Genomic DNA, 25,219 nt, shown 5'->3' with positions numbered 1-25,219 from the left:
TGCCACGTATATAGTATTAATATGATTTTCAATATATATACGAAACCATAAAAGGATATAGAGCATGTTATATGGTAAGCATATATAAGGAGAAAGAAAAAAAGTGAGAGAGAAAGGAGGTCGATGGAGATGATAAGTAACCTATAATAAATGCTAAGCATGTAATATAAGCATATTTTGCCTTTAATAAGTATATAAATAAATAAAAAGAAAAGAGAAAAAGAAGAAGTGGTACATCTTTAATTCACTGCCCAGGTGACCATGTGGAATTCACAGAGAGACGAAAAGATATTACAGTCATCTTGAGGCTACCATTTTTAGATAAAAGCGGACATGGATTCTTTATTTTCTTTTTCTTTTCTTTCCCGAATAATAAACAAGATTTATGGTAAAATATAGAAACATAAAGATCTTATATTATTTCTCATACGCATATATTAGGACTATTCATACTCTGAACCAGTACCTTATCCATCTCAATCTACGCCCATACACCATTCTATGTCCGTCTACTCTGAGACGAGACCCCGCCGACATACGATCACTCGACCTGATTCAGCTATGGCTTTATTATCTGATATAGAAAATGAGGATGAGGATGATGATAGAGAGCAACAGGAAACGTTTGACAGAATATCAGGCATTTTATCCAATCTGATACAAGAGGCCAACGAGGCAGTACAAGATATAGAAAATGAGCGCGTTCATTTATTGAAGAAATCAAAAAGAACAAGCAAGACACCCAAGGTATACACTTCTTCAACTATTTTAACCAAGCACAACCTTGATACTAAGAGGACGAGAAGGACGAGAGCATCACATACACCTTGTGTGCATGTGCGCAATCCAAGTTCATCATCGACAACATCTAACAACTCCACACTTTTTTCTCCGCTGTCGGCGTCTTCGGCTTCTTCATTCAGTACTACAACTACCTTATCCAGTTCACCGCCATCAGTAAACAAGAAACTATTCAGACATACGGCCTTTCGACCAAGACAGTCTCCTTCAGTAACCGGATCACAAAGGCGTTCAACCACACCTCGAACCAGAAAACGATCCCAGACTGTTCAAGATACAATTATGGAATCCTTCAAACGACTTGATAGCTCAATGGCCTTAGTTGATTCGCTTTCTCGCGATTTAGCTACAACAACGGAGGAGGATGACAAAAAGAGTGGTCCGCTCGACAACTCTCGGATGACACTATTGCTACTCATTCCTTTACTGCATATACCACACTCACTTATCACCATGATTTTTGACTTTTGTACATCACCTACTGTATCCAATCGCACAAGTACCAGCAGTATTCTATCATCTCCTTCTTTTAGTATATCATCCATGGTATTTTGGGCTTGTGTGTTTACAGTAACAAATTTGATGGTGGATCAAGTAGCGATTATACCCAAAAGTTGGATATTGTCTCGAACAAGGCGAATTTCTTTACCTGGTTCATACACTATCCAGAGCATTAATAGCAGTAGCCATAGTAGTAGTAGAAATAGTATTAGTGGCAGTAGTAATAATAATAATAGTAGTAATAAAAGTGAGTCAAAGACGATAAAGAGATCCTGGATACCAAAATCTGTGCACAGACAATACCAATTTCAATTAGGTCAAACTATGGAACAACCAACGTTAAAAAGAAGAAATTCCATTTAATTTGATTGTTATGTATATGCTTTATTTTAAACCACAAAAAAAAGAGAGGGAAACAATAAAAAAAAACACTATGTACAATAATAAAATGTAAAAGCTTGGCAAAATGAATAAAGAAAGCTTATATGTCACACATGTCATGTTTGAATTTCTTGCCTTTTTGTATTCTCCTTGGCATTTATATTATTTCAATACATCATTTAAAAGACATGCTACATTATAATGGACCTTGGACATTAGCTCTTTTTCACGGATAACGCAGATCCCATGGAAAAACATTGCAGTCAATGGAAGAGCAAGGATAAACAGACTCCGCAGCTGCCGCTATTTCCGGAAAGTAAAGTTGTACCTGATAGAAACTGATGTCGCACTCTTCAAATAGTTTATTTCAAAAGCGCATCTTCCCTAAGTGTATAAGCCTTTCTGATAACACTTTCGTTTGATATTGTAACTAAAAAATTACAAAAATAGCAACTAGTCTAAGCCAGTACTCATAGTATTGAGTACCAGATGCTTGCTAGTCCCTGGGCCAACTATACTCTTGACAATAATAAATATGCTGAGAAATAAGCACCATGGGTCCAGAAGTATACGATGTGAAGCTCTTTCATTCACTTTTAGTAGAATGTTAGGAAGCGTCACGTCACGTCAAATTCTTAGTGATTTAAGCCTATCTATTGCTCCTGTGCATAAAATAGTAACTTGCAGATATGGAGCTTCCGTCGTCCTTAATTTGATTCGACCCATGTAGACTTGTGACTTTTTCATACTTTGCACTCGAGAGAATTTCCTTGCATCTTCTTCAACAAAGTTCCATCTTAAGCAAATAAAAATACCCTTCACTTCTACAAGTGACATCATTTTACAACTTCATACTATCAAACTCTCTACCTAGCCCAAGGCTGTCCAGTGAAATTTTCACGAGATTGATCTTGGTTCTTTATTGATCAAACTGACAAGGAATAACAATGTGTGTTTTTTTTTTTTTTATCTCTTCTTCATGAAAGAAACACACTAAGATGGCAATTTTTTAAAGTCATGTTTAGCTTGAACACTACACATTGAATAGTTTTGTTAGGCTCCATCATAGGTTGTAGGTAGAAGTAGCGTCCGTAAAATTAGTCTAACTTCTTGTGTATATTCTGGTCCATGTAGTGCTTTTCCAATGAAAATATCATAAATCTCTCAAATTACAATTGAAATATAATAATGAAAGCTTTTTCATTTTCAAGCTATTGACACATATGTAAGTGTTTTTAACACCCTTCCAGATGAAAGTTGCTTAATATATGTATATAATTTATCAGAGTTGAAGGCCATCAAATCGACAACTCTTACATTACAAATATGAAGTTATCAAAGCTGTAAATAGATTAAAGATGACATTCATGAGAATGATGATCGATGCCGACCTTTGGAAAATGTCCTTAGCCGCAACACAAACAAGCAGAAAGTATCATACAAGATTGGGTACTATAGGCAAGAATACCTCGTTGCTCACTTTTAAGTAAACACATCAATTACCTTCTCTCGCATGAAACCGCATTCATTTTTTTTTTTTTCCTATATCCAGTTATTTGATTAAATAAATATCATTCACATTTTCACAGTGTACTGTATGGATCAATTTTCTGAGATGAAAGGACTTTACACCGCACCAACTCATACGGCTGATGAAATTGATACAGAAGCATCTATCTTCCTCCGTATTCATCTGAGTTTAGTCCGATCGAGAGTTTTTGGTCCACAATGAAGAGTTAACGGCACTGATGTTTTGAAAATGAGATTAACTTAGGCATCAAAAGAGATAAAGCCATCTACGCTCAGGAGCATTAATCACCATTCTGTAAACATGTTTGATAAATGCCTGCGAGTGAAGCCTCTCTAATAAACCATATATCAATCGCTTTGATCTTTGATGCCTATTGAATACGTAATTTGAGATTGCCAAAAGTGCAAGGTGTTTTCAAAAAGCGCCATTTGGCACTGGAGGCACTGAATGATAAATAGTTCCTGATTGGTGATAGTTACACCATCCACTTTAAATAGAGTTCAGATGAATAATCATCGTATTATAAATAACAATATTCCTTTCAAAGTTTTCTTGTAACACAAATGTAAAGCCGGAGCTTGGCTTTTTTTTTCCAGGAAAATGTGGTTGCCGTAGAAACGCGCAGCCAAGAAAAAAAAAAGGATAAAAAAGCTCCGCAGTCATCAGGAACAAAAAATATATAAGGCTGTGTTTCTTTTTCATTTCTTCTCCACTTTACTCGTTTTTATTTATACACACAATGAACTTACTTAACGCAGCTCTCTCTTTCCACTTTGAATCCTATTCATTCTGCCCAAAATGTGGAGTAGACGTGACCATATTCTGTCATGAAAGTGATTGCCCTTCATACCACTCAGCAACAAAGGATTAGTCGAATCAGATCACACTTTACACAACTCAAAATTCAGGACAAACTGGTACAAGCTACATCCAACTGCTTTAGATGCATTATAGACCGCAAGGCAAAAGTCAATATATCCAAAAACGTCAGGATAACGCAAGCATGCCAAAAAAAAAAAACCGAGATAAAACAAATAGATCAAACTTCAGCAAGAGATACATTAGAGAAACATGGAGAAATTACTAGAACCATCAAGAAAAGAAATCATCAGACTTTTTCGAGCATTTTGTTATTATTCTTATTTATTTGTAAAAAAAACTTCATTTTTATTTATTGTATATTGTATACTCTTGTATATTGTTCTTGTAAATAATTATTTAATGAATAAATTATTAATCAATATGGTTACCATGGAAACAGTTTTATTTTTTTTCTTAAAAAGGAAGCCATGTTGTCTAGACGCGTGGATTGTTTTAATCTCAACACGTAGTCAATTTGTTATTCATCCGAGTGGCGCTTAATTCCGGGGCACAATGGCGCCATTCGCCGATTTGCGCAGCTAATGAATCATATTTTTTTATCTATTAGCCAATCCCCTGAGCAATTTGTCATCCATAGCAACTTTATCTCAATGAATATAAAGCTTTTTTGGTTCAAGCAAGCATATGATGGACCTGATCTTTTTGTTTTTCAGAGAAAGTCTTTTGAGACGTTTTGATCAATAATAGTTACCTCAGAGCGGTTTGCTTTTTTGACAGCAGTCAAGCTAATCACAATAGGCCGTTTGACATTTTCAAAGTAATTATGTTATGTTATTTATGATGTGTCTAGAAACATGGTTCATGAATGTCTTGAGTAACAAAATATACTTGTCATCATTTCGAATAGTATTTAAAGAATGTTTATGTGCTCTTTTTTATCTTCATTATTTACAATCCATAGATAATAGAATATTAGTTTATTTGATATCAATACATTCCGTTGTTACAAAAGTCGCACTAGGAAATTGAAGTGTAAAGCTGCATCTGTACCTAGCAGTTATTAAAAGTGCGCCCACAAAAGAATAAAAGGAAAAGAAAAAAAATGATATGCAGCTTCATCAGCAGATCATAATATTCTCAAGCTTATTGGAAGCTTTCCAATAAAAAAAATCATGTTCCTACTTTCATGTGATGCATAGAAATAGCTGTGCTGTGTATTAACATTTTGTCGTTTTTCTTTTCTTTAACATAATTATGCATATTAAAAGACCACAATTATCGCTTTCACTCTTACGACATTCTAAAATAAACTCAGATAAAAAGGGTAATATAACAAAAAATTAATCCAACATGAAATAACCTCCGAGTTAGAATTCGTCTTCAATTCTTTTCAACGTAAAAAAGGACGCACAAAAAAGGATGTATACCTGAATGAACAGCACAGCCGGCCATCTTTGAACTTGTCTATAACGAACGATTCTCGGTTCAAGGATGAGTTACTTCCATCGTATTCATGTACTGTTCATAAAGTAGGTATCTGTCATGCAAAAATCGAGGTGGATTCACTAGGCGCCAAACCTTGGCGGCGTCCATGGAGGTAAATAGCTTATATAACTATTTTTACCTCTTCTAATGAGCTATAGACATATCTTTATGGAGTTAAGAGGAACATTTTTACAGATATATGAAATCAAGACGTTTAAACCTCTCTACTTGCCAACATTTCCAGCCGATTATCAACAGACATTCAAATGGATTCCCCTTATTAACCTATCACTCTCTCAGCTTGAAGCCGTAGTGGCCGATGATTATAAAAAGAGATCAAACGTATTTCGTATCATAGACTCTAGTCTACGGTTACTTGTTCAGGTTCAAACAATGGCAGAAATGCGATCTTGGATGGAAAAAATATCTGCTGGTAAGTTCGAAATTACAGTCCAAGTGAGCTATCATTCATATCTTTTCAAAGGTAAAAATATTGCTGTAGACTTTGTTTATCCTCCAATACCCACGATCGATTGTCTTGGTTGCATTGCATAAAACGTTAAAATCTATATCCTATTTTTTTATTGGCCATGAATGCATCATTTTTCCTTATAAAACTTAATTCATCCTTGCTCATGTGTATTTTAATTACCTTTTTGACATTTTGTTGATCATTATGCAACCCAAAAAAAAAGATTTTTCTAAAGGCTGAGTCAGAATTGCGTGTGTGTGCTTCTTTCAATTTTATTTAATGGACTACACAGCAGTCAAAGAGTTCCTGGATCCTTTATATCAACACGTTCCTTCGTCTTGCTCTAAGCCCTATATCACACTCACTTTTGCTCAAAGCCTTGATGGAAAAATAGCTAAAAGGGGACAGCAGCTAATTCTAAGCGGTAAAGAGAGTTTGGCTATGACACATCGGTAACTTGTAAAAATAAATATTGTCCAAATTATTAATAGCCCACAACTAGACTTCGTATACTTCATGATGGAATATTGGTAGGCATAGGAACAGCTCTGGTTGATGACCCTCAGTTAAATGGTAATCATGATTCAGCTGTTTAATTAAACAAAAAAACGCTTATTTGTTTTGTTTAGCAAGATATCTTTCCCCAAACGATTTAGCTTCAGCAAAACAACCAAGACCCATCATACTTGATCCTTCTCTTCGTCTTCCTTGTGACTGCAAATTGATTAGAAACTGTCAAGAAAACAAAGGAATGCAACCATGGATAATAACCATACTAAAAGAAGAATTAGAGCATAAAAAGCGGAAAGCACAATTGGAAGAGGCAGGAGCAAAAGTCTTTACTGTCAAGGCAGATGGAGGAGGTATTCGATAATGAATTAGAATATTTTCTTTTGTGCTAATTCTCTCTTTTAGATCATATCCCATTGCCCTTTGTGTTTTCTCTATTGGCAACATTAGGAATAAAACGGTTGATGATAGAAGGTGGGGCCAGGATTATCCAATCCTGTTTGGCCGATAGACTATGTGATCAACTTATTATCACCATTGCTCCTAAATTTATTGGCAATGATGGTTTAGATGCTGTTCAAGAAGAGTTGAATCAATTAAACAATATAAAGTATCAGGTCATGGGTAAAGACATCGTACTTTCGGCTACCCTAAGTTAAATTTACTAAGAATAAACGGGTGTATTCTCTTTACATATCTATTTATTATTATTATTATGTTTTTGTGATATGATATGTCTTTCCTATACGAATTAATAAAGTACGTAATGCCTTACGAATCTCCAGCAGTAGATTATCTTGACCTAGTAGTTCAATAGAAGGAGAGTAAAATTGAGGTACATGTCGTAGGAACTATATATAGAAATAGTAAATACATGTATTTAATTATATATAAAACTAACTTACATCTTCATCTTGTAATTGTGCTAAACCATGTAGTATATTTACAACAACCGGAGTCCAAGCGGCAATGTTCTTTGGTTTCGTCTCATGGTCAAGTTCAGCGTATAGAATAAATATCTCGTTGCAAAGTCTATTTATATATGTGTATCAAAGTTATAAGTATAGTATATGCCATAACTTACGGTATCAGAATACTTTCAATCTCTTCCCTTTTTTCATCTCGGTCACTTATATTCTCTAAATTAGCATACATTCTCATCAATACAGATACATAGCATCCTCCACTGGAGGTCTCTTGCTTTAACAAATTAGGTAGTTGCTTCATGAATCCAAATCGGAATAGTGCCATTCGTAAATCATTATCATTGTTGAACTTTTTAGCAAAATGGAAGGATTTACCAAGGCATTCCATGAGCTCCATAAGATGTGAGGCAGGATAGGCACAATACACGTTGTCCTTGGCTAACATGTCATTGACGGTTTGGATAAGCATCAGTTGCAGTACGCATTTAATAATCACTTGTTGGAACTCTCTTTGTCTCGCAGGGCTTATTACAAGATTTAACGATACCTCATGGTTTTCGCCGTTTGGTACTATACATATAATAAGCATACGCCAAGCTCATCTTTTGTCTTTTTTACCTCCTAAAGACAGTTTCTTTACTACGTCAACCAAATCTTGTGTATCATCAAACAGACCATACGCTGTTGTTTCCTCAAATAACATCTTCAACGTCTGCGTCACCAGATTCCAACAGTTTCCATCAAACTTTTCCATATTTGACTGAATGTACTGATCCAAACATTCACAACCAATGTGTGAAAGTGTGTCGTTATCTTTGTACGCAAAAGTGTTAGCGATCAACACCAGTCACCTGTTTTTGTTTACCTTGAGTGATACACATGCTAAATAAGCCTAATACATGGCTCATCATTTCTTTCATATTATCAAAATAGAAAGTATATAAATCAACTACATTGCGAAGTGCTTCAATCATCGTAGTCGATAACCACACGCTAAGATCCTCGGCCGTCATACGCTGCCTTTTACTGGTTTCGCCTTTCAAATCATCAAATAGAGGGAATACGATCTGGCGAGAGACAGTTGTCCAGAATTCAGGTGTAAATGAAGAGCCGTGTTGCTTTAAAGTTTCAAAGAGATACTCTAAAGCGCGCTGGCGTACTTCAACATCATCGCTATGCATCACAATTTCTTTCAATCCAAACAAGACGGCAAACCAAAACTTGATCAAGAAGTCATCAGGGTTTGTCTGTTGTATATTATTTGTTGCATGAGCGTCCGTTATTTCCAGAGGCGTGCTTTTATTAGCAATGTCAAGCATTTTAGGAATCGTTGCCTTGATCATGTCTAATGCCGGCAAGCTGATCTTTTGGAACCGCTCGTTCTTGGAGAATTCGACAAGGCAGGATATATAATCCGGAAAGGTACCGTTGGCTACAATGTCGGCAAATCGTTCGTTGGTGATGCTGCGTACAATGTCGTACGTCATATGTACAATCGACTCTGAGCTTTCTCGTGCACCTGTAGCAAAGACCGAAAACATCGTCTTCCATGCAGAGCGTAAATGATGTGGTCGTGCTTGGATCATTTGTGATAAACAGCGCAACACCATGTCCTTGATAGCCACTTCTGGATTATTCGCCAATATCTCTCTAAAGGGCATTAGGAAATCCTTTTGGAATTTGAAGTGAGGTAGTTCCTCCTTTTCCAAAAATTTCATTGCCAATTGACGTAAAGAGTCCAGAGCAAAGAACGCCACATTAAAGTTGGATTGACAGCCTACTTTGTTATAGTAATCACCAAGTATAGCCCAGATGTTGGACCATTCCATACGAATACGGTTCATGTTGTAATATGATATCTCTACAAGCTTTTGAAGGCTGTACATCCTAGGGTGCTCCATATGAGCAGATGACACGATCTCTTCCCAAGAAGTCTCGCACAGTGCACGCACAAAATCTACAATCGCGTCCTTGAAACGATGTTAATGTGGTTTCATATTTTTATATATGATGCTTACCCCATTCAAGTTTACTGTAGAAGTAAACAAACGATCCACAGCAATAATTAAAGATTGTGATGAACTGGCTGTAGCTACTTCTTCAGTAAGAGACAACTGCGTGTTTGCTCTACTGTTTGTTGTGAGCATGCGACTACGATTACCCATGGTGGATGTTCGGCGACCAACATCCATAGATGCCTTTACAGATGGTACTCTCTTGTGATTACCGGAATCTATCATATGTCCTGTGTCCAATCCACTGGTAATAAGCTGGAATCGTTCTAGCTGGCTGACTGTCGATAAAATCTCTTTCCATGAGCCCTTCAAGTAATTTCCATCAGCCGCTGCGACTTCGAGCAAAGTTCGAATTGCTTCCACATTTTTTGGTTTCATCTCATTAAGATTGCTCAAGAAGGTAAACTTGGTCAGTGTCGTCACAAAAGCATCCCTTTGCAAGTCGACATCCTCTGACTGTACTGTATGGAACAGACAAATGATACGAATGGCATGCTTAAATCCTTCTAGGCAAAGGTTAACTGTCTCGAGATCGTCTGATTCTTGAAGAGGTCCAGATATGCCCGCCAAAAACGCCATCCAGGCAACTTCAAACATGGGGCGTACATGCTCCACATGTGAAGCAGAATAGAAAGTGATTGTGTCATTCTCTCCTGCGCGGCGATGGCTCGTAAGAACGCTACGAAAGAGAGCCTCTGCTTTGGATCCCATCTCTTCAATAGCCGCCTGATAAGCTTCCCGACGGACATCACGCGTAAGACCTGCGTTGACAAGTGCATTTTGAATACCACCCATGCCAAGAACGCCCGTATTTGTACTGTTCACAAGGGCCATTTCATTAGCTCCTTCTACTTCGTCTTTCATTTTGATCTCATTGTTTTGAATTTCTTCAAAGATTGCTTCCAAAAGCTCCTTAGGAAGATCCGCTCCATCGTCAATGCCTCGATTGTTTCTTAAAAAGTCCTCTAATGTCATTCGTCTCTTCACCTGAGGGCTGTGAAGATCTGTGTTCAACAAGATGACAGAGAAGGCAAGGACATAAGCAGGATCTAAATTCATTTTTAGTCAATGTCCACACTTTGTTTCCCCTCAAATGAATTATTTACCTGCACTAGAAAATACTGTAGGATTGCCGTGAAGGTATCGTTCTGCAAACTTGAGCATGAATCTATCAATCTTTTGACTTTCACCAGGCAATCTGAAAGCTTGAAGGTATGCTCTCAACGCTTCAGTGAACTTCATACCAGAAAAGTCCATTTCGTCAACAAACAGATGCATAATGCGAATATTTTCTTCGTCACTGTAAAACAGTGTTAGTATTTGCTTCTTTTCTCTACAACAGACAACTTACTGCTCTCCAAGATACTCGCCAATAGCTGTCTTGTTCAAGGACTCTGTGTTCAGCAAGAACAAGGCGATGCCACGGGGATCATTCTTGTCCAAGAATCCATGTTCACACAAGAAATTAATACCCTTCTTTGGCTTCCAATTGAATTGACGTATGCCTTCTTGAAGAAGTTGCTTGCGATGCTTCAAATTTTCAAACTCTTCGGGGTCATCTAAGCGTGTGGTACTATTATTATTGCTCAGAGCAGAGGATGATCCATTAGAGGATAGACGATTGGCCATGCTGTTATGACCTGACTGATCTTCACTTTCACGAGGGGTGTCTTCGTCCTTGTTCTCACCCGCCGTAATACTTACAGAGTTATTTGTATACCAACCCACGAGGGAACGAAGGACGGCGACAAGACATTCCAATGACTTGAACCGTATTGCAGATTCTGGCATCGCAGATGTTTGGTTTTGCTTATCGCTATGCAGAATGGTAGCAGTTGTCAGAGGTGGAGGGATCATGACTGAGTGCGAATGAATATTGGAGTGCTGTGGTGCATCAGATGGAACACCATGGTGGTCGAAATCTTTACTGTTGGGAGTCTGCTGATGATGATGTGATGTCGTGATCTTTGAAAGGACGTGAACAAGACGTTCATAGATGTTGTCTAGTGCTTCACGATCACAGTCATAGTTAATATAAATATCGACTAGCGTCTGAGGATCTTCACAGATTCGTAAGAGTCCCTTGAGCAAAGAAAATCTCTGTTGGTTTGAAGCATTGCGCATCTCGAGTATTTTCAGTACGATCTCCTTGAAAAATATTTCAATCTCGGTCTTCAAGTATACACGTAAACCCTGAACTACGGTCCAAAGAATCTCATGTGTGATGTCAAATACTTGTGGTGCGACTGAGAATGCGTTTCGACCCAAGCTAGGGCATAGGTACTGCTTGACTTCTAAAATGAACGGATTGGGTCTACGTCCGCTAGGATCTGGTACTGATGTGGAAAAGAAGATTTGGTCTGATGTGAATACGTCCATATGTGAAGTCATGATTGTCAGAATCAAATGCAATGATAACAACTTTGAACGCATAGAATAAGATCTCATGTCATTACCCCTAATAGGAGTACGTTGAAAAGATTGATTATGGCAATAAAGAGAACACTTACCATTCGGCTTGAATTGATTTTTTTGACAGCTTACAAAGGGCTCTGAATACGAGAATAGCGTCCTTGATGTAAAGATCTGCCTCTGTCTCAAATTCACCATTTTGAATATTGTCATTTTCAAACGAGTCTCTATTCTCATTACTACGCATATATCTCTGTTATTCTCTTTTCTTTCATGTATGCATTCTTGCTTTGCTTACGGTTCGTTATGATTTAATTCAGCTTTTTCAGGCCCATCGTGGGATGTACCACTAGCTGCTACTGCGTTTGATATACTATTTATCGCAAGACTATCTTTTGTTTCCTCTTGAAACATATTTGCTGTATCGTTCAGTATATCCTGATAGTTATCTTTACTCTTCCCACTTGGTGCCTTTTGATTCATTTCTGTTCTTGCCATATTTGCTTCGACAATGATCTGCTGTTGATAATCCTCTGCACCGTTTTGCAAGTTTTCTTCGCCCTTGTTACCATTCTGTTGCTGCTGCTGCTGTTCTTGTTCTTGTTGTTGTTGCTGCTCTTGTTGTTCTTTTAGTTCGCTCTCCTCTTCTTGTCTTGGTATTTCGTTCGGATACCGTTTTACTCTTCTGAATATATGGTAAACCATCTGCGTCATTGTTACCTGTGCTACATTTTGATTATCATTATTTCTAGATAGTAAGAATATGTTGTAAGTCGTTCGGACTGCCTTTAATAGTGCTGACAGATGAAGTGGGTTGCTTGTTGAGTAGACCGCGTCCAAGAGTGCTTTGATAATCTGTAACTGAACCTTTTTATCGGTTTCTTCACCAATAAAGCAATCACATATGCCATCCACTACTTTTTCCATTACTTGTGTTTGTGCTACCTCGTCCTCCATGTCAGCTACATAGTTGTATGTGATAAATTTGCCAAGACAATCGAGTGATATGGTCATCAAATTAGCTGAACGTGTATCGATAGCCGCTTGAAGTGCAGTCAAAATGACAGAAGATCTTTACATACAAAATAAGTCGCTTATCTAATCAAATCCTGTCCGTATCTTACCGAGTTTGTCCTTCTGGTGCTGGCTCATTATTCTTCAACATATCTATACAAAAAAAAGTTGTTATTTTATAATAAAAAGAAGAGGTTTTCTCTTTACTTGAAGCTATATCAACGGCTTCCTTTAGAGATTTGTTTCGACGAATCTCTTTTGATGCTGCAATTTTCTCGAGTGCGTTTATAACAAATACATTGCTTGAGGCAACTGAAGAAGCTCTTGGCGATGACAAACTTTGTGATGAGGTTGCTGGAGAAGACATTTTAGATTTTCTCTCCTTATTTGGTTCTTTTCTATTGCCAAGTATAAATATGTAAAATACTAAAGAAATAAAGCAGCTAAGAAAGGAGAAAGAGAGATAGAGAGAGAGGGGGGGAAATGTTTATGTGTGTGCAAAAATAACTAGGATTCCAAGTCCGAATGAACGTCAAAGGCTGTGAGGGAAAAATACACGTATAAGGATTGATACAAACTGTATTAGGAAAGGACATAACTTTATTGTACAATTTATCTAATTTTGAATAATATTGTTGACATGAGCATGTAGTCTTCTCATATACCTTGTCTGATAAGTGGCTTTGGATAATACATCGTTTGATAACCATTTTAACTCTGCCTTGGCCTTTTCTTCTTTTGCTAGCTCTATGATTCCTTCTAAAAGAGGACGGGAGATTGGCAATTTAGAAGTTTGCTCTGACCAAGTACGCAAGACATCAAAGACAAGAGATACATCTTGTAGATCAAGCAATGAACTCAAATAAACTTCAATGAACTTGATGTCAAGTCTGTTATAGGGTGGACCAGGAAAAGGTACTACTGGTGAAGTTTCCCGGACGGGTATAGGGATCTTTCCAGCCTTTTCATGTCGATACATTGTGTATTGGTTAAAGAGCCGACGTACGTTCTTGATATCACTCTCTGCTGCATGCTTTGACAGTAAGATCTCCCAAATGTCTTCATTGTATTCTATGCCTTTTGTGTTCATCTCTTGGATGATATTATCAGTGTTCATGCCTTTAATAAGAGTTGCAGCACGGAGAAGGGCGCTATACACTTCTGGGCTATTTTCGTCTGGCCATTGTCCTTTGCGACCCTTAATTCTGTTTGTCTTTAAGACGTCTCTGATCTCACCCATAATTTCCTGTGCTTCCTTTTGTAGCTGCGCTGTTGAACAACAATCGAGCAGAGCACAGTACGTGCCAAAGTCAATCTTACTTGAAGCTACGTCGAGTTCCATATCAGGCTTGATGTTACGGATAGCTCGCTTGGATTGCTCTGGATCAAGTGCAGACAGTGCAAACGCATGTCGATATAATCCAATGTCGGGTGAACGGTTGTGAAATTTCAACGAATTCCATCGATCGTTGAACGCCTTAAACTTTCCACTGGCAGCAAGACAAGTTAAGAGAGTAGCAAAGGTAAATCTATCGTGCGGTAGACGAGCCTCCAACATGATTTGCTCAATATCAAACAGACGAGGATCCAGTGGTAGAGGATGTTGAGCATGAGATGGCAGTAAGGAAGCTAGCTTGAAGTTATCAAAATAGTAATGGCCATGGGCGTGAGGAATGCAGGCACGGAACAATATGTGGAAAGTGCGATGGTTCAAGTTGTTGATATGCGTTGATTGCATCTTTGACAGTACCTCTAATGCCTTATCTAGCCTCTTGCTACGTTTACCCTCTGTGTTGTATTGTCGTGTTGTTGCATAACCCTGCATCATCAGATGATAGCTTACTTCGTTAGGTTGAACGTCATGCTTTTGCATATAAGAATCAAAAATGTATTCAGCCTTTTCCATAGGGTAGTTGTCAGGATCAAGGCGATTAGCAAGTGTAAGATATTCTAATACAAGATTGCAATCTGTAATGTCTACTGGACCATTGAACATATCCTTTGTCAAGTTTTCCCATGATGCGTGTAATTGATCTACTTCAGTACATACATTGGGCTTTAAGTTCAGACCTTTTGATCCTCGGGAAACAGCATATCTGTCGATAATTTGAGCAAGAGCAACCTTGTGAGCCATGAGGAGCATTGTCTTGTCGGTGCTTCCCGGATAGAGTTCATCGCACATTGCCTTTAATCGAAAAGTCTTTTCTATGTTTCCGTCATAGGCAAATGTTCGCAGAAGTCGTTCAAGTGTATAGTTTGACAGCGTATTGTTTTCCTTCAATCTAGCGAGTATTTCTTCAACTTTACTGTCACAATTCACCATTGCCAAAGAAATAAGTGTGTTTTCATCAAATGCCAGCTTGTCTCGTACTCTTTTTCTAGCCTGTTCGACATATTTTATCACCTTGTCTTCTTTTCCTAATATTGCCCATCCCTTTTACAAACGTTAATACTTGTTCTTCCCTTAATCTCTTTCATATTTTACTCTAATAAATAACTGCCAAGTCTCTTGATCCCTTAAATTCTTAAACTTGAATACTCTTTTGAATTGCTCTAGTAATGCTCGTAGGTCTTCGGTGCGATGAGTATTTCCAAAATGAAAGGCTACTTTGAGCATTTCTAACCAGAAATTGCGATCTTTTAATACTTCTGGAGGTAGAGGGGAGTTTTTTGAATAAAACCAGCTTGCGACAACAGATGTATATTCTGCGTCAAATGGTGCATTTCGAAGAAGATTGAGCAGACGATGATATAGATCAGGTGTGGTCAGTCCAAATTCTTCAGCGCTCAGTACTATCTTGATAGCCTCTCTGACATCGCCTGTTGTTCTGCAGTGATCCAGCTTTGAAGTCAATTCTTTTTGAGAGGGAACAGCCGACTTTAATGGCTTGTTGCTGCTCACATCAATAGATTCTATATCTAGTAGTTCTTTAGGTGCCTGTGTCGCCAAAGGTCGTGTCCATTGAACTGTGAAGAATGGTTAGATGTAAGCTGGTTTTAATAATGTGTATACCATTAGCAAGTGGTGAGGCTTTCTTTAAAAAGTTAACAACAGGTTTTGCTTGTACATGTCTTGATCTAGCAACAGCTCTTCCTAATGTTGGGATCATTGTTAATGTATCTCTTCTGTGGCTTCCTGATTGTTTCAAACAAGAAGGTAGCCCGGCCTTTTTTGAAAATTGGCCGGGATTTAAAAAGGACTGTGACTTTAAAAAAAATAAAGTGTTGTTGAGTATGAAAAAAAGTGATATGGGCTTTTCGTTCTCAAGTTTGCATGTAAAACAAAGTCTATTTATTGCTTTTTATGATAACAAGCGTACCAAGAAATCAGAATCTACGAACATATATGAAGGCTGTCTACAGCTTTGTATTTCAGAATAGCCTAGATCCAACGCGTCAGTACAACAATGAAGCATTTTGAATTTTACTCCATCCATCTAACCATGACATGTCCGCGCTGTGTCGTTCACTGACAATTTGAATGCTCTCAGTCATCGTTTTCGTGTTGATCATGAAAGAATACCTGATTAGTCAACAAAAACGAAGCGAAACTAGTATATCTGGCAGCTCTTCTCTTAGTGAACATGATCAAGGTCACAGTCCTACCAGTCTAGTCAACTATCAACAAGAACAAAGTGCTGAAACGATGGGTCAAAAAGCAATCTCACGATGAATTACTCTCACTGGATGATATTACCGTCAATCCTGATATGTTTTATATTGGGTATAAACTACTATAATCTTACAGTTGAGTATACATTATATTTCCTTCTATCTCATTAGATGATAAATAGGCATACTGACCACTTTTAACTGACAATAAATCTCTACCTTTTTTTTTTGATGTTTTCATCATTTGTTCCCTTGGATAACATGAGTCGTTCACGAGAGTAACGTTATAATCAACAACAACAACAAAGCAGGTAGCTCAAATCCCAGCACATGATCAAATTCGGAATTCTGAACTGGTATTAGTAAGAATTCAGCAAGTATTAGCTATCAATCATGAACATGTCATTTCTTAAGTATGATAAAAATAAACTATGATTTTATTTTAGATATGTCATCCAGAAAGACCTGTTGCCGTCTTGATTATCCTACTCCATGTGTGGCCAATCAAATTATGTGAACTGTTACAGATGGTTATTACTGCTTTAAGGTCATGCCGAAATACGCTTATTTTAAATAAACCACAAGGGGAAAGGGGGAAGGGAAGCAGAAAAAAGAGAAAGAATACAGACAGAAAAGAGAAGGAGTAAAATAAAGATGACAAGGGAATGAAAATAAAGATGATGTATTTATGAAATACATATAAAAACCATTACCCGTAATTTCCGTCTATTTTTTTCTCTTTCTTTATTTTTTTTTATAGAAATGGGCTTCATTGAGAAAATTAAAAACAACATTGACTATTATAAACTTGATAAATATACAAAGAGAAGAGTATCTCAGTCTCAGTTTGAGTCTCATGATCGACGATATTATGAAAATGTCTATAGAGATGGTGATTACATAGATCCCAGTCAAGCACAGTACTCAGGTCCTACTCGTTCACACCTATCATATAAACAATCTCGTTGGTCATTTCATGAAATGTTGAAGAAACCAGTTAATAAATCAGCTACAAGACACATAAGGACTTCCGAGACTTATACTTTTGGTCGAGCTTGACGATAAAGAACAGAGAGTGCTTTGTATATTTGTGTGTAAAAATAAATAAATGTTTATATGAAGAAATGTGTACATATACACTAAGCTCCTTGAAGCATTCTATGGAGCCTCTGACGCATTTGGTATGTGCCAAAGTTCTCAACCTAAAGTATGTATTAATCATATGCTCCCTCATGTTTTCTTTTTTTTTTATGACTATTTACATTACGAAGAATAGCAGGATAAAGATCCCATTGATCGTCTTGTCGTTCAGTTGGTAAATCCCAAAATGGATCATAGGTAAAAGCTATTCGTCTAGCAAAGGGTATGTTCATTAAAGTGAAGTCGATGTTCTTTGTATTTGTTGTTGGATCAGTTCGTATGTGATAACCATTACTGAGCTGCCTTGAGAGACTAGGATAAAGGTCATAACAAATGTCTTGGGTAATATAATGCTGATAATATACCCTTGGTGTCGTCTCGAGCTGTATATTCTTAAAGGTTGACATGATGTAAAATGAGAAAGAAAAGAGAGAAAGAAGAAAGATCTCGTATTTATAATTAAAAAGTAGCTGCATAAATATATAACGACACATGATTATGAAAAAGCACATTTTCCCCTTCTTAGAAAAGCAGTTCATAATGAAATATACAGGTTGATCTTCATTGTCATATTGGTCCTATAGACTTTTATAGACTTGCCGACGAATGGTAACCATGGTGATTATGGTGGTGGTGAGCCAGTGTTGGCAGTAGTAGTCACAGCACATCAAATTCGTCCAATCACAATACCATAACAATCTCCGCTATAACTTTCTCTCTCTCTGACTCTCTTTATCGTTCTTGACACGGCCCCTCTCTCTCTTTTTTTTTTTTAATTTTATTGCTGCGTGTGAAACTCTTTTGATGGCAGCAACAAAGAAGAGAAAAGTAGAGGTACCAAGTGCAAAGATAGATTCTTTCTTTAAGCGTATCAGCAAACCTCAAAAGCCAACAACAAATGAATGCAGTATTAGTGAAAATGACGAGAATCAGTCTTATAGTCAAGAATCAATCACAAAAAAGCCATTTGGACTAAAGGATACAACAATAATCAAGCCACTAGGGCTAAAGGACACAACAACATTGAAGCCACTAGGTTTAAAGGACACGACAGCTGTCAGACCATTAGGATTAAAAGACACGACAGAACAACCATTAGGACTATTAGCAGATAACAAGCCATCAAAAGACACAGATAAAAAGACAAGGCAACCACTGAAAGAAAAAATGCCACAGTCATCCAGCCCACTTAGACTTTCTTCCACTGTCAAGGCGGCAGCACGTAGTTTCAATGTGCTTTGCGATGATGATATTGATAAAGGCGTCAAACAGGCTCCTGAAGTGCAACCCAAAGCATTTCAAGTGCTTGCAGACGATCAAGATGAGCTTGACACACAGCATGTACGCACATACACACCGAATAGCTCGCAATGGACAGATTGCACTTCTTCACCTATTGAGTACCCTGATGAAGGAGATCAGTATGGTTCTCAGGAGTCAAACCAAGTTGTGCTTTCACAGCGCATAGATGAAAATGACATCAGACAAGATGAAGAAATATTGAGACGAACAAATGAAAATGATCTATATAACGACGACGATTATGATCTGAGGCTGATAACAAAGACAACACATAAAGAAAATATTGTTCGTCCGGTATTATTAAAGAAAGAAGAAGAGAAAGAAGACGTATTTGAAGTCTTTGCTGATGAACCCAATCTTGTCCCTGCAGGGTCTTCATCTGGATTTGGCATCTTCTTTGATGATGATGATGAAGATGATAAGGAAAATGACTATGTTGATCCAGACTTGGAATTTTCAATCTCTAGTGTGACAAGTGTTCCCATTGAAGACTCGCTACTCACTTTATCACCTGCAACAGAAGACAAGGTCAAAGAAGTTCATGCTCCACTTCCATACCCCAGAGGAGAGAATATTGTGCAAAAGCTTGGACTTGAAAAAACCAGCAATGACGACGATAACGACGACGACAAAGAATAATTATACAAGATATAATCATACCCCCTTTCTTTCCTTCTTTTTTTTTTTTTTTCCTTTTCATTCAATTGTCTTTTGCATCCCTCTCTTTTTTCTTTATCTTTATTTTTTTATTTATCTTCTACAAATGCAATCCCATTGTCCAATGATATGTCTAATAATTGGCCGTCTTCATCCTTCTTTACTTTGGCACTAAATGATATGTCGTATACATCAAATTTAAAATCAAAATCTTTGACGCTCTCCAAACGAATATATCTGTAGCCTGTTTCTCTCACAATAAAGTGACATTCTAGTAGTTGTTCATTGATATCTGCATTTTGGCATTTGAGGTGCGGTGAAGGATAGAGTTTGATCTAGAGATAAATCGTAAGGAAATATAATCACTCACTCTGTTATTTAATGTCTACCCATTCTAAACCATTGTATGATATTTGAATTCGTAAGCTGTTCTTGTAGTAATATGGATGATGTACAACAAATCTGTATTTTAATGGTGTACGTATGGGCATCAATAGATCCAATCCGATATAGTCACCAGCATGTATATCTATTGACATCATTAATTAATGTATTTACATATATGTTCTTATTCTTTACTCTGTATTGATTTCCAAGAGGTCATATCATTATCATCTACAGCATGTGCATAGAAATGTTCTTGATAATGATCTGTGATATAGTCATCATGCATCTGTTTGGATGTCTGTATGCCAACAGTTGGATTATAAGAAAATAGTTGAATATCAGGTAATACTTGTTTGTTGGTCAAGAATAAGCACTGGTCACGTTTGCACGAGACTCTCGCATTGCGATCAAATAAACTATCTACATATGGCTTCAATAGCCCTGTGCCTTGCTTCTTTAAATGGTTGTAGAGTGTATTTAGGCCTAGATTCTATCATAAAAAAGAAGGTATTATGATCATACTTTTTTATATATCTTTTCGTTTCTTTATACCATATGCTCTATCTCTTTTACACCAAGTGTTTTCTTTAAAGATCCATGTCCTTCCAACTGATACGGAATTTGATTCATGTAGATTGTGAAATAGATGTCTGCATATTCATTCGCATCATATTTACCAATAAATTGAGAAGCCATCTCTTTTGCTATAAATGTGCCTGATCCCATATTGACATAACATGCATGAAGTTGAATATCTATTTTTTAAAGTCAACATTCATTCACTCTTTTCTTTCAGTATCTTTTTACCTTCATTCGAAAAGCAGTATCTCCATTGTGAATCAACATAGGCATCATGACTACCAGATTCTCCATGAATCAATTGTGGCGACTTTAAAAAGTTGGCGTAAACACTCCTCAGACTCTGACCATCATTGAGCGTATCTTGAAAAAAGCAGTACGGTGTCTTTGCTGCATGACATGCGTAGTATCGTGCACCAGGACCCTTTCTTGAGAATGGATGATTTATCACAGCTAATGGACGTGAACAACCTTTGATCTAGAGCTGTGTTAATTCATTGTGGTTTTGTTCAATAATAATAACTTACATCCAATTCATTATTGTTGTTGTTACTATTATCATTCCAGACGATAAAACTATGAAACATGTCATACTCACAGAGACGCTTCACAATAGATTCTGCCGTATGTTTATCAAATGTACTCACAATGGCTGTCACTTGCTGTCTTCCTTCATCAGGGTATACTTTCTCGAGCAGATCGACTTCTTCCAACACAAAACTATCGTCATAGTGATCATGTTGCCAATCTTGGTACTTTTTTCCACTAAAGAATCCCACATGGACAAGCAAGAAAATACAACTTGCCAAGATACCAAAACTTATGAGTACCAATTCAATAGGTGTTGACCGTTGATACCGTTTGATCAGCCGTCGTTTGCAAAGTGACAGGCATTTTCGAAATTTACTTTCCTGCCACAGTCTTTGAAAGTAGCTTGGTATTCGATGTTGAAAAGGATCAGAGCTGATATTGATTTGTATGCCTCGTAATGTTGTATTTGGTGAACGTTGAGATGAAAAGAAGCTACTGTCTTGTCGCATTTATTTAATAATATTAAAAAAAGGGTGGGTAAAAATATACTTGTAACTCTTATTTTCTAATCAAAGTCGTAGTTTTAAAGGAAAGGGAAAAGGACTTCTGTAATGTAGAAATAAGATACGAACCATCCTTCTTTGTTTATATTGAATCAATACAGTCTAAAGACCGCTTCTTTTCAAAAATGCTTTCAGAACTTTACGATTGATCTATTACCAAGAAAAGATAAACGGTAAACGATATCAAACTACGGGTTTACTTTTCAGAATGGTTGTATTAAAAATAGCACTCATCCTTTATATTACAAACCTTTCCCTTCTCTCTTTTTTTAACAGCACTAAAGGATATATATATAAAATCAAGACACAAGCGCATATGTATATGTATATACATATAAATATGTGTGTGTATGTGTATAAAAGTTGTATATACGTGTTATATATGTATATGTGTACGTATGAGTGTTTTTGTATTAAAATTCTCTTTTTTTAAAAGTTATCAGCCAAGTAGTTTTCTTCTTCAATAAAACTAGCAACAACTGTTCTATCAGCAAATTTTCGTCCGGCAAGAGCGCGTAATGCATTCAATGTTTCGTCTTGTGTCTCATATCTTACAAAAATCTATTTATACAGGTTTATAATGGAACATTAAGCTATTTCAATAATACTTACTAAACCACAACCAGGCACAAGTGTTCCTTCATGAGGTCGAGGGATCTTCATGTCTATTATATTACCATACTTTGAGCATTCTTCTGCGATATCTTCCCAAATGTCTGATGAAAAGGTTAGATATATAATAAACAGATACTATTATATTTCATACCTTTATATTCTTCATCGTCCTCTAATTCTTCAGGCGAAACCATGTTCATGAGTTGTAATACTCGAGTGGCATCTTCATCTCTAGCACTTGTTACAGGAACATAATTGGCGGGTAAGATAGGTCCAGACATGTAATCAGGAGGAATATGCTTAGCGCCCACGCTAGCACGCTGTACGATTAATTTACGATCACCCAACTCCATATTATTCAATCCTTGACAGGCCAGATCTGTGACACTAGGATCAGCATATTCACAGAAAGCAAAACCCTTGTTTGCACCGGTCGTGGCGTCCTTGACGAGGTTGAATGCACGCAACTCACCAAATGATTTCAACAATTCAATGACCTGATCGTCATTCAAGTATATTGGCAGACCACCAATAAAGATCTTGTTGGGTGTATCAGGCACGTTCGTTGAGATGACACCTGGTAACTGCAATGACGAGGTGTCTACTACTTCTGGAGCTGGTTGATAATCCTTGGGTCTACGAATCTTGAGTTGTTGTCCCTGGAACATGATACCGTCAAAGGACATACAGGCAGTAGCCTGCTCGGCTGTTTCGAATTCAACAAAAGCATAGTTCTTCTCATGGTTGATCTGTACTGACACAACAGGCGTTCGGTCTCTCATTTTGAGTTGATGCATGGTCGCATTAAAGAAATCGGCCAATGCATTCTCTTCAAGCCCTAATGGGATCTGACCGACATATAGACGCTTTGCTTGCTTGGTTAATGTGGTATTCACGATGGCTCTGTCGTCAAACTTGTGATTGACAGGTGGAGGCTGGAATGATTGGGGTGTACGTGTACCAACGACTTGGCCAGGTAATGGGAATAATCCTGTCATCTTGACTTGTTGCGCAGTCATACCTTCCATGCCAGCAGGGGCCATATCCCAATTATGCAGCCTTCTGGGTCTTTTACTTAAAGGCACAATATTTTCATCATCGCGGCGACGTATGGGGCTGATGCTTCTTCGTCGACTATGACGACGAGGGCTGATACTGCGTCTACGTCGGTGATAGTCTCTTTCTTCTCTTCGGTGGCGGCGAGGAGAGCGCTCACGGCGGTCTCTTGACCTTCTGCGTCTCTCTCGGTCTCTGTCTCTGTCCCTGTCATCGCGCGATCTGTCATGGTAGCGTTCTCGACTGCTGTGACGTCTGCGTTCTCTGTCCATTTCTCTGTCATCTCTTCGACGATAATCTTCAGCATGGTAATCACCATAACGACCTGAAGGACAGAAAGTTAATGATTACAAAGTTTATATATTTTTTTTAACATCTATATATACCTTGTGATTCATGTCCATAATGATTATCACCAGATCCATGAAGTTCTTGGCCGACAGAACTCAAGAAGGAATTAGCTAGATCAGCAGCAGATTGCTGTGAAGGGTCTATTATGTTTTATAAACAACAAATTAGTATATAAACAGCTTGTTTACCCATGGGAAAATGTATAATTAAACTTTACGTGATTGGTCTCTATTCCATCCATAAGACATTGTATATAAATAATACTTCTTTCTATTATTTTTGGTTTATGGCTTTTTTTATATAATAATAAAAAAGTGAATTGCGTTTAAGCAAAAAAAAAAAAAAAAAAAGACAAAAATCTTTTTGAAAGGGATGTTGACGCTGTATATTTCAATGTCCGTTCTTTGATTGAAAAAGAGCTCTTGTAGTGGCTGCGGAAGTCTTTTAATTATATTTCAGTCTAAAAAGGAGATACTAGAAAAGAAAGAGAGAGTCATTAAACAAACAAAAAAGGAAAAAAAAGGCCAAACATTGATGTTTTCCTAAAAAGTGAATCAATTCATCCTTTTGGATCATTTCATTCATTGCCTTTAAAGCAATAAAGGATCAGATTATCTAAATGAGAAAGAGTTAATATCAGCCTAATCCGATTATCTGGAATAAATGACTTCTATTCCAGTGAATATCAGATGAAAAAAAAAAAAAAAAAAAAAAAAAAAAAAAAAAAACGATTAGAGACCATCTTCTGGGATGACGCATACGCCTCAGATAAACTAGCACACGGGTAGCAATATAAATGAATTACAGTAACACAGAGAGAGAAAGAGAGAGAAAAAGAGAGAATCTTTCCAAATTATTGGGTTGTTGATACGTCACAATTCCCTCGTTTTGAAGTACGACTAGATTTATAATCAATACTCTTATCACACACACGCGTTTACTGTAGTGGACGTTAATAATAAAGAAACACTTATTAAAGAAAACACGTTGGTTCAACATTCCATCAATTGCACTCGACTATTAGTTGTGTCTAAACACAAGACAAAAGAAAATAAAGCTTGGAAGGAGCGGCTTTGTCTTTTTATGACACATCAAATGATAAGAAGCACTGCAAGATATTAAAACAAGGATTGGTGACTATGGAAGTTCTTATTGAAGAAAAAATACCTAGAGGATCCTTTTTGTCTCTTTGAAAGAAAAAATGCATTTAGAAACCCCCTTTGGGTCCATATCGCTCGTCTTGACTTCAAATCGTACAAGATAGTTTTTACAGTCTAGATTGACAGCAAGACACACCATTGAACAAAAGACTAATTGAGAGATGTTATATGGTCTTATCAATTGCACTTTGTGTAGAAGGCAGTTGTCACAGTGAAAGAGTGCTCACGAAGAAGAAAAGAGAACATTATGAGGAAAGACATGTAATATTCACAGCAAAGCGAAATGGAATGCTTTTGGGCATCTGGAAATCATTGATACGGTTTCCTACATCGATGCTTTGGCTAGTAAATCTTTGCCTTCAGTTTACAAATGTCGTAGAGGAGTGGATGATAAGT

General features: G+C 37.2%; 11 protein-coding genes across 11 annotated transcripts; 6 read left to right on the top strand and 5 right to left on the bottom strand.

The window, feature by feature from the left end:
• Nucleotides 1-374: 374 nt before the first annotated feature.
• Nucleotides 375-1,794, top strand: RHIMIDRAFT_314804 (uncharacterized protein). Its single transcript, XM_023614960.1, has 2 exons — nucleotides 375-388; nucleotides 442-1,794. The coding sequence occupies exons 1-2, from the start codon at nucleotides 386-388 to the stop codon at nucleotides 1,663-1,665; spliced, it is 1,227 nt and encodes a 408-aa protein (XP_023463934.1). The 5' UTR covers nucleotides 375-385; the 3' UTR covers nucleotides 1,666-1,794.
• A 2,147-nt stretch (nucleotides 1,795-3,941) lies between these two features.
• Nucleotides 3,942-4,564, top strand: RHIMIDRAFT_35918 (uncharacterized protein). The gene has a single exon (XM_023615153.1). The coding sequence runs from the start codon at nucleotides 4,042-4,044 to the stop codon at nucleotides 4,426-4,428; it is 387 nt and encodes a 128-aa protein (XP_023463933.1). The 5' UTR covers nucleotides 3,942-4,041; the 3' UTR covers nucleotides 4,429-4,564.
• Nucleotides 4,565-5,290: 726 nt separating this feature from the next.
• Nucleotides 5,291-6,076, top strand: RHIMIDRAFT_239700 (uncharacterized protein; the record flags this gene model as incomplete). The annotated part of the gene is made up of 4 exons (XM_023609222.1): nucleotides 5,291-5,360; nucleotides 5,408-5,633; nucleotides 5,680-5,954; nucleotides 6,006-6,076. The coding sequence occupies 4 exons, from the start codon at nucleotides 5,291-5,293 to the stop codon at nucleotides 6,074-6,076; spliced, it is 642 nt and encodes a 213-aa protein (XP_023463932.1).
• Nucleotides 6,077-6,182: 106 nt separating this feature from the next.
• RHIMIDRAFT_35893 (bacterial bifunctional deaminase-reductase) lies at nucleotides 6,183-7,354 on the top strand. The gene is made up of 4 exons (XM_023615152.1): nucleotides 6,183-6,445; nucleotides 6,496-6,566; nucleotides 6,623-6,856; nucleotides 6,909-7,354. The coding sequence occupies exons 1-4, from the start codon at nucleotides 6,273-6,275 to the stop codon at nucleotides 7,160-7,162; spliced, it is 732 nt and encodes a 243-aa protein (XP_023463931.1). The 5' UTR covers nucleotides 6,183-6,272; the 3' UTR covers nucleotides 7,163-7,354.
• On the bottom strand, nucleotides 7,217-13,237 carry RHIMIDRAFT_239698 (Sec7-domain-containing protein; the record flags this gene model as incomplete). Its single annotated transcript, XM_023609221.1, has 12 exons — nucleotides 7,217-7,354; nucleotides 7,409-7,535; nucleotides 7,588-7,999; nucleotides 8,048-8,242; nucleotides 8,295-9,399; nucleotides 9,448-10,493; nucleotides 10,551-10,744; nucleotides 10,796-11,902; nucleotides 11,955-12,095; nucleotides 12,155-12,928; nucleotides 12,981-13,023; nucleotides 13,078-13,237. 12 exons carry the CDS (start codon nucleotides 13,235-13,237, stop codon nucleotides 7,217-7,219), a joined length of 5,442 nt encoding a protein of 1,813 aa, XP_023463930.1.
• A 220-nt stretch (nucleotides 13,238-13,457) lies between these two features.
• RHIMIDRAFT_293616 (uncharacterized protein) lies at nucleotides 13,458-16,068 on the bottom strand. Its single transcript, XM_023614007.1, has 3 exons — nucleotides 15,884-16,068; nucleotides 15,356-15,837; nucleotides 13,458-15,304 (listed from the first exon to the last, which is right to left on the bottom strand). The coding sequence occupies exons 1-3, from the start codon at nucleotides 15,978-15,980 to the stop codon at nucleotides 13,487-13,489; spliced, it is 2,397 nt and encodes a 798-aa protein (XP_023463929.1). The 5' UTR covers nucleotides 15,981-16,068; the 3' UTR covers nucleotides 13,458-13,486.
• A 1,142-nt stretch (nucleotides 16,069-17,210) lies between these two features.
• RHIMIDRAFT_35864 (uncharacterized protein) lies at nucleotides 17,211-17,618 on the top strand. Its single transcript, XM_023615150.1, has one exon. The coding sequence runs from the start codon at nucleotides 17,245-17,247 to the stop codon at nucleotides 17,539-17,541; it is 297 nt and encodes a 98-aa protein (XP_023463928.1). The 5' UTR covers nucleotides 17,211-17,244; the 3' UTR covers nucleotides 17,542-17,618.
• On the bottom strand, nucleotides 17,211-18,240 carry RHIMIDRAFT_293614 (uncharacterized protein). Its single transcript, XM_023614006.1, has 2 exons — nucleotides 17,745-18,240; nucleotides 17,211-17,684 (listed from the first exon to the last, which is right to left on the bottom strand). Exons 1-2 carry the CDS (start codon nucleotides 18,159-18,161, stop codon nucleotides 17,622-17,624), a joined length of 480 nt encoding a protein of 159 aa, XP_023463927.1. The 5' UTR covers nucleotides 18,162-18,240; the 3' UTR covers nucleotides 17,211-17,621.
• A 186-nt stretch (nucleotides 18,241-18,426) lies between these two features.
• RHIMIDRAFT_239694 (uncharacterized protein) lies at nucleotides 18,427-19,563 on the top strand (the record flags this gene model as incomplete). The annotated part of the gene is made up of 1 exon (XM_023609220.1): nucleotides 18,427-19,563. The coding sequence occupies one exon, from the start codon at nucleotides 18,427-18,429 to the stop codon at nucleotides 19,561-19,563; it is 1,137 nt and encodes a 378-aa protein (XP_023463926.1).
• A 107-nt stretch (nucleotides 19,564-19,670) lies between these two features.
• Nucleotides 19,671-21,441, bottom strand: RHIMIDRAFT_245339 (uncharacterized protein; the record flags this gene model as incomplete). Its single annotated transcript, XM_023610187.1, has 7 exons — nucleotides 19,671-19,916; nucleotides 19,971-20,110; nucleotides 20,161-20,458; nucleotides 20,521-20,723; nucleotides 20,776-21,025; nucleotides 21,075-21,302; nucleotides 21,406-21,441. 7 exons carry the CDS (start codon nucleotides 21,439-21,441, stop codon nucleotides 19,671-19,673), a joined length of 1,401 nt encoding a protein of 466 aa, XP_023463925.1.
• Nucleotides 21,442-21,800: 359 nt separating this feature from the next.
• On the bottom strand, nucleotides 21,801-24,075 carry RHIMIDRAFT_35848 (uncharacterized protein). The gene is made up of 5 exons (XM_023615149.1): nucleotides 23,881-24,075; nucleotides 23,699-23,803; nucleotides 22,408-23,637; nucleotides 22,254-22,357; nucleotides 21,801-22,202 (listed from the first exon to the last, which is right to left on the bottom strand). The coding sequence occupies exons 1-5, from the start codon at nucleotides 23,909-23,911 to the stop codon at nucleotides 22,071-22,073; spliced, it is 1,602 nt and encodes a 533-aa protein (XP_023463924.1). The 5' UTR covers nucleotides 23,912-24,075; the 3' UTR covers nucleotides 21,801-22,070.
• Between the last annotated feature and the right edge of the window lie 1,144 nt (nucleotides 24,076-25,219).

The sequence above is a fragment of the Rhizopus microsporus genome (genome assembly GCF_002708625.1).
Source record: "Rhizopus microsporus ATCC 52813 unplaced genomic scaffold scaffold_14, whole genome shotgun sequence".
Taxonomy (NCBI): domain Eukaryota; kingdom Fungi; phylum Mucoromycota; class Mucoromycetes; order Mucorales; family Rhizopodaceae; genus Rhizopus; species Rhizopus microsporus.
This window is presented reverse-complemented; position numbering and strand designations above follow the sequence as displayed.

Bases quoted from the DNA above. Each gene is read 5' to 3' on its own strand.
- RHIMIDRAFT_35848 (XM_023615149.1), bottom strand. From the start codon at position 23,911: ATGTCTTATGGATGGAATAGAGACCAATCAC. The intron at 23,638-23,698 runs GTATATATAGAT...TCTGTCCTTCAG, and splicing joins TTATGGACATGAATCACAAG to GTCGTTATGGTGATTACCAT. The intron at 22,203-22,253 runs GTAAGTATTATT...CTGTATAAATAG, and splicing joins TTGTGCCTGGTTGTGGTTTA to ATTTTTGTAAGATATGAGAC.
- RHIMIDRAFT_35893 (XM_023615152.1), top strand. From the start codon at position 6,273: ATGGACTACACAGCAGTCAAAGAGTTCCTGGATCCTTTATATCAACAC. The intron at 6,567-6,622 runs GTAATCATGATT...TGTTTTGTTTAG, and splicing joins TGATGACCCTCAGTTAAATG to CAAGATATCTTTCCCCAAAC. The intron at 6,857-6,908 runs GTATTCGATAAT...TCTCTCTTTTAG, and splicing joins TGTCAAGGCAGATGGAGGAG to ATCATATCCCATTGCCCTTT.
- RHIMIDRAFT_35864 (XM_023615150.1), top strand. From the start codon at position 17,245: ATGGGCTTCATTGAGAAAATTAAAAACAACATTGACTATTATAAACTT.
- RHIMIDRAFT_293614 (XM_023614006.1), bottom strand. From the start codon at position 18,161: ATGAACTGCTTTTCTAAGAAGGGGAAAATGTGCTTTTTCATAATCATG. The intron at 17,685-17,744 runs GTAAATAGTCAT...TACATACTTTAG, and splicing joins ATCCTGCTATTCTTCGTAAT to GTTGAGAACTTTGGCACATA.
- RHIMIDRAFT_35918 (XM_023615153.1), top strand. From the start codon at position 4,042: ATGAAAGTGATTGCCCTTCATACCACTCAGCAACAAAGGATTAGTCGA.
- RHIMIDRAFT_293616 (XM_023614007.1), bottom strand. From the start codon at position 15,980: ATGATCCCAACATTAGGAAGAGCTGTTGCTAGATCAAGACATGTACAA. The intron at 15,838-15,883 runs GTATACACATTA...CATTCTTCACAG, and splicing joins AGCCTCACCACTTGCTAATG to TTCAATGGACACGACCTTTG. The intron at 15,305-15,355 runs GTAAAATATGAA...CGTTTGTAAAAG, and splicing joins CTTGGCAGTTATTTATTAGA to GGATGGGCAATATTAGGAAA.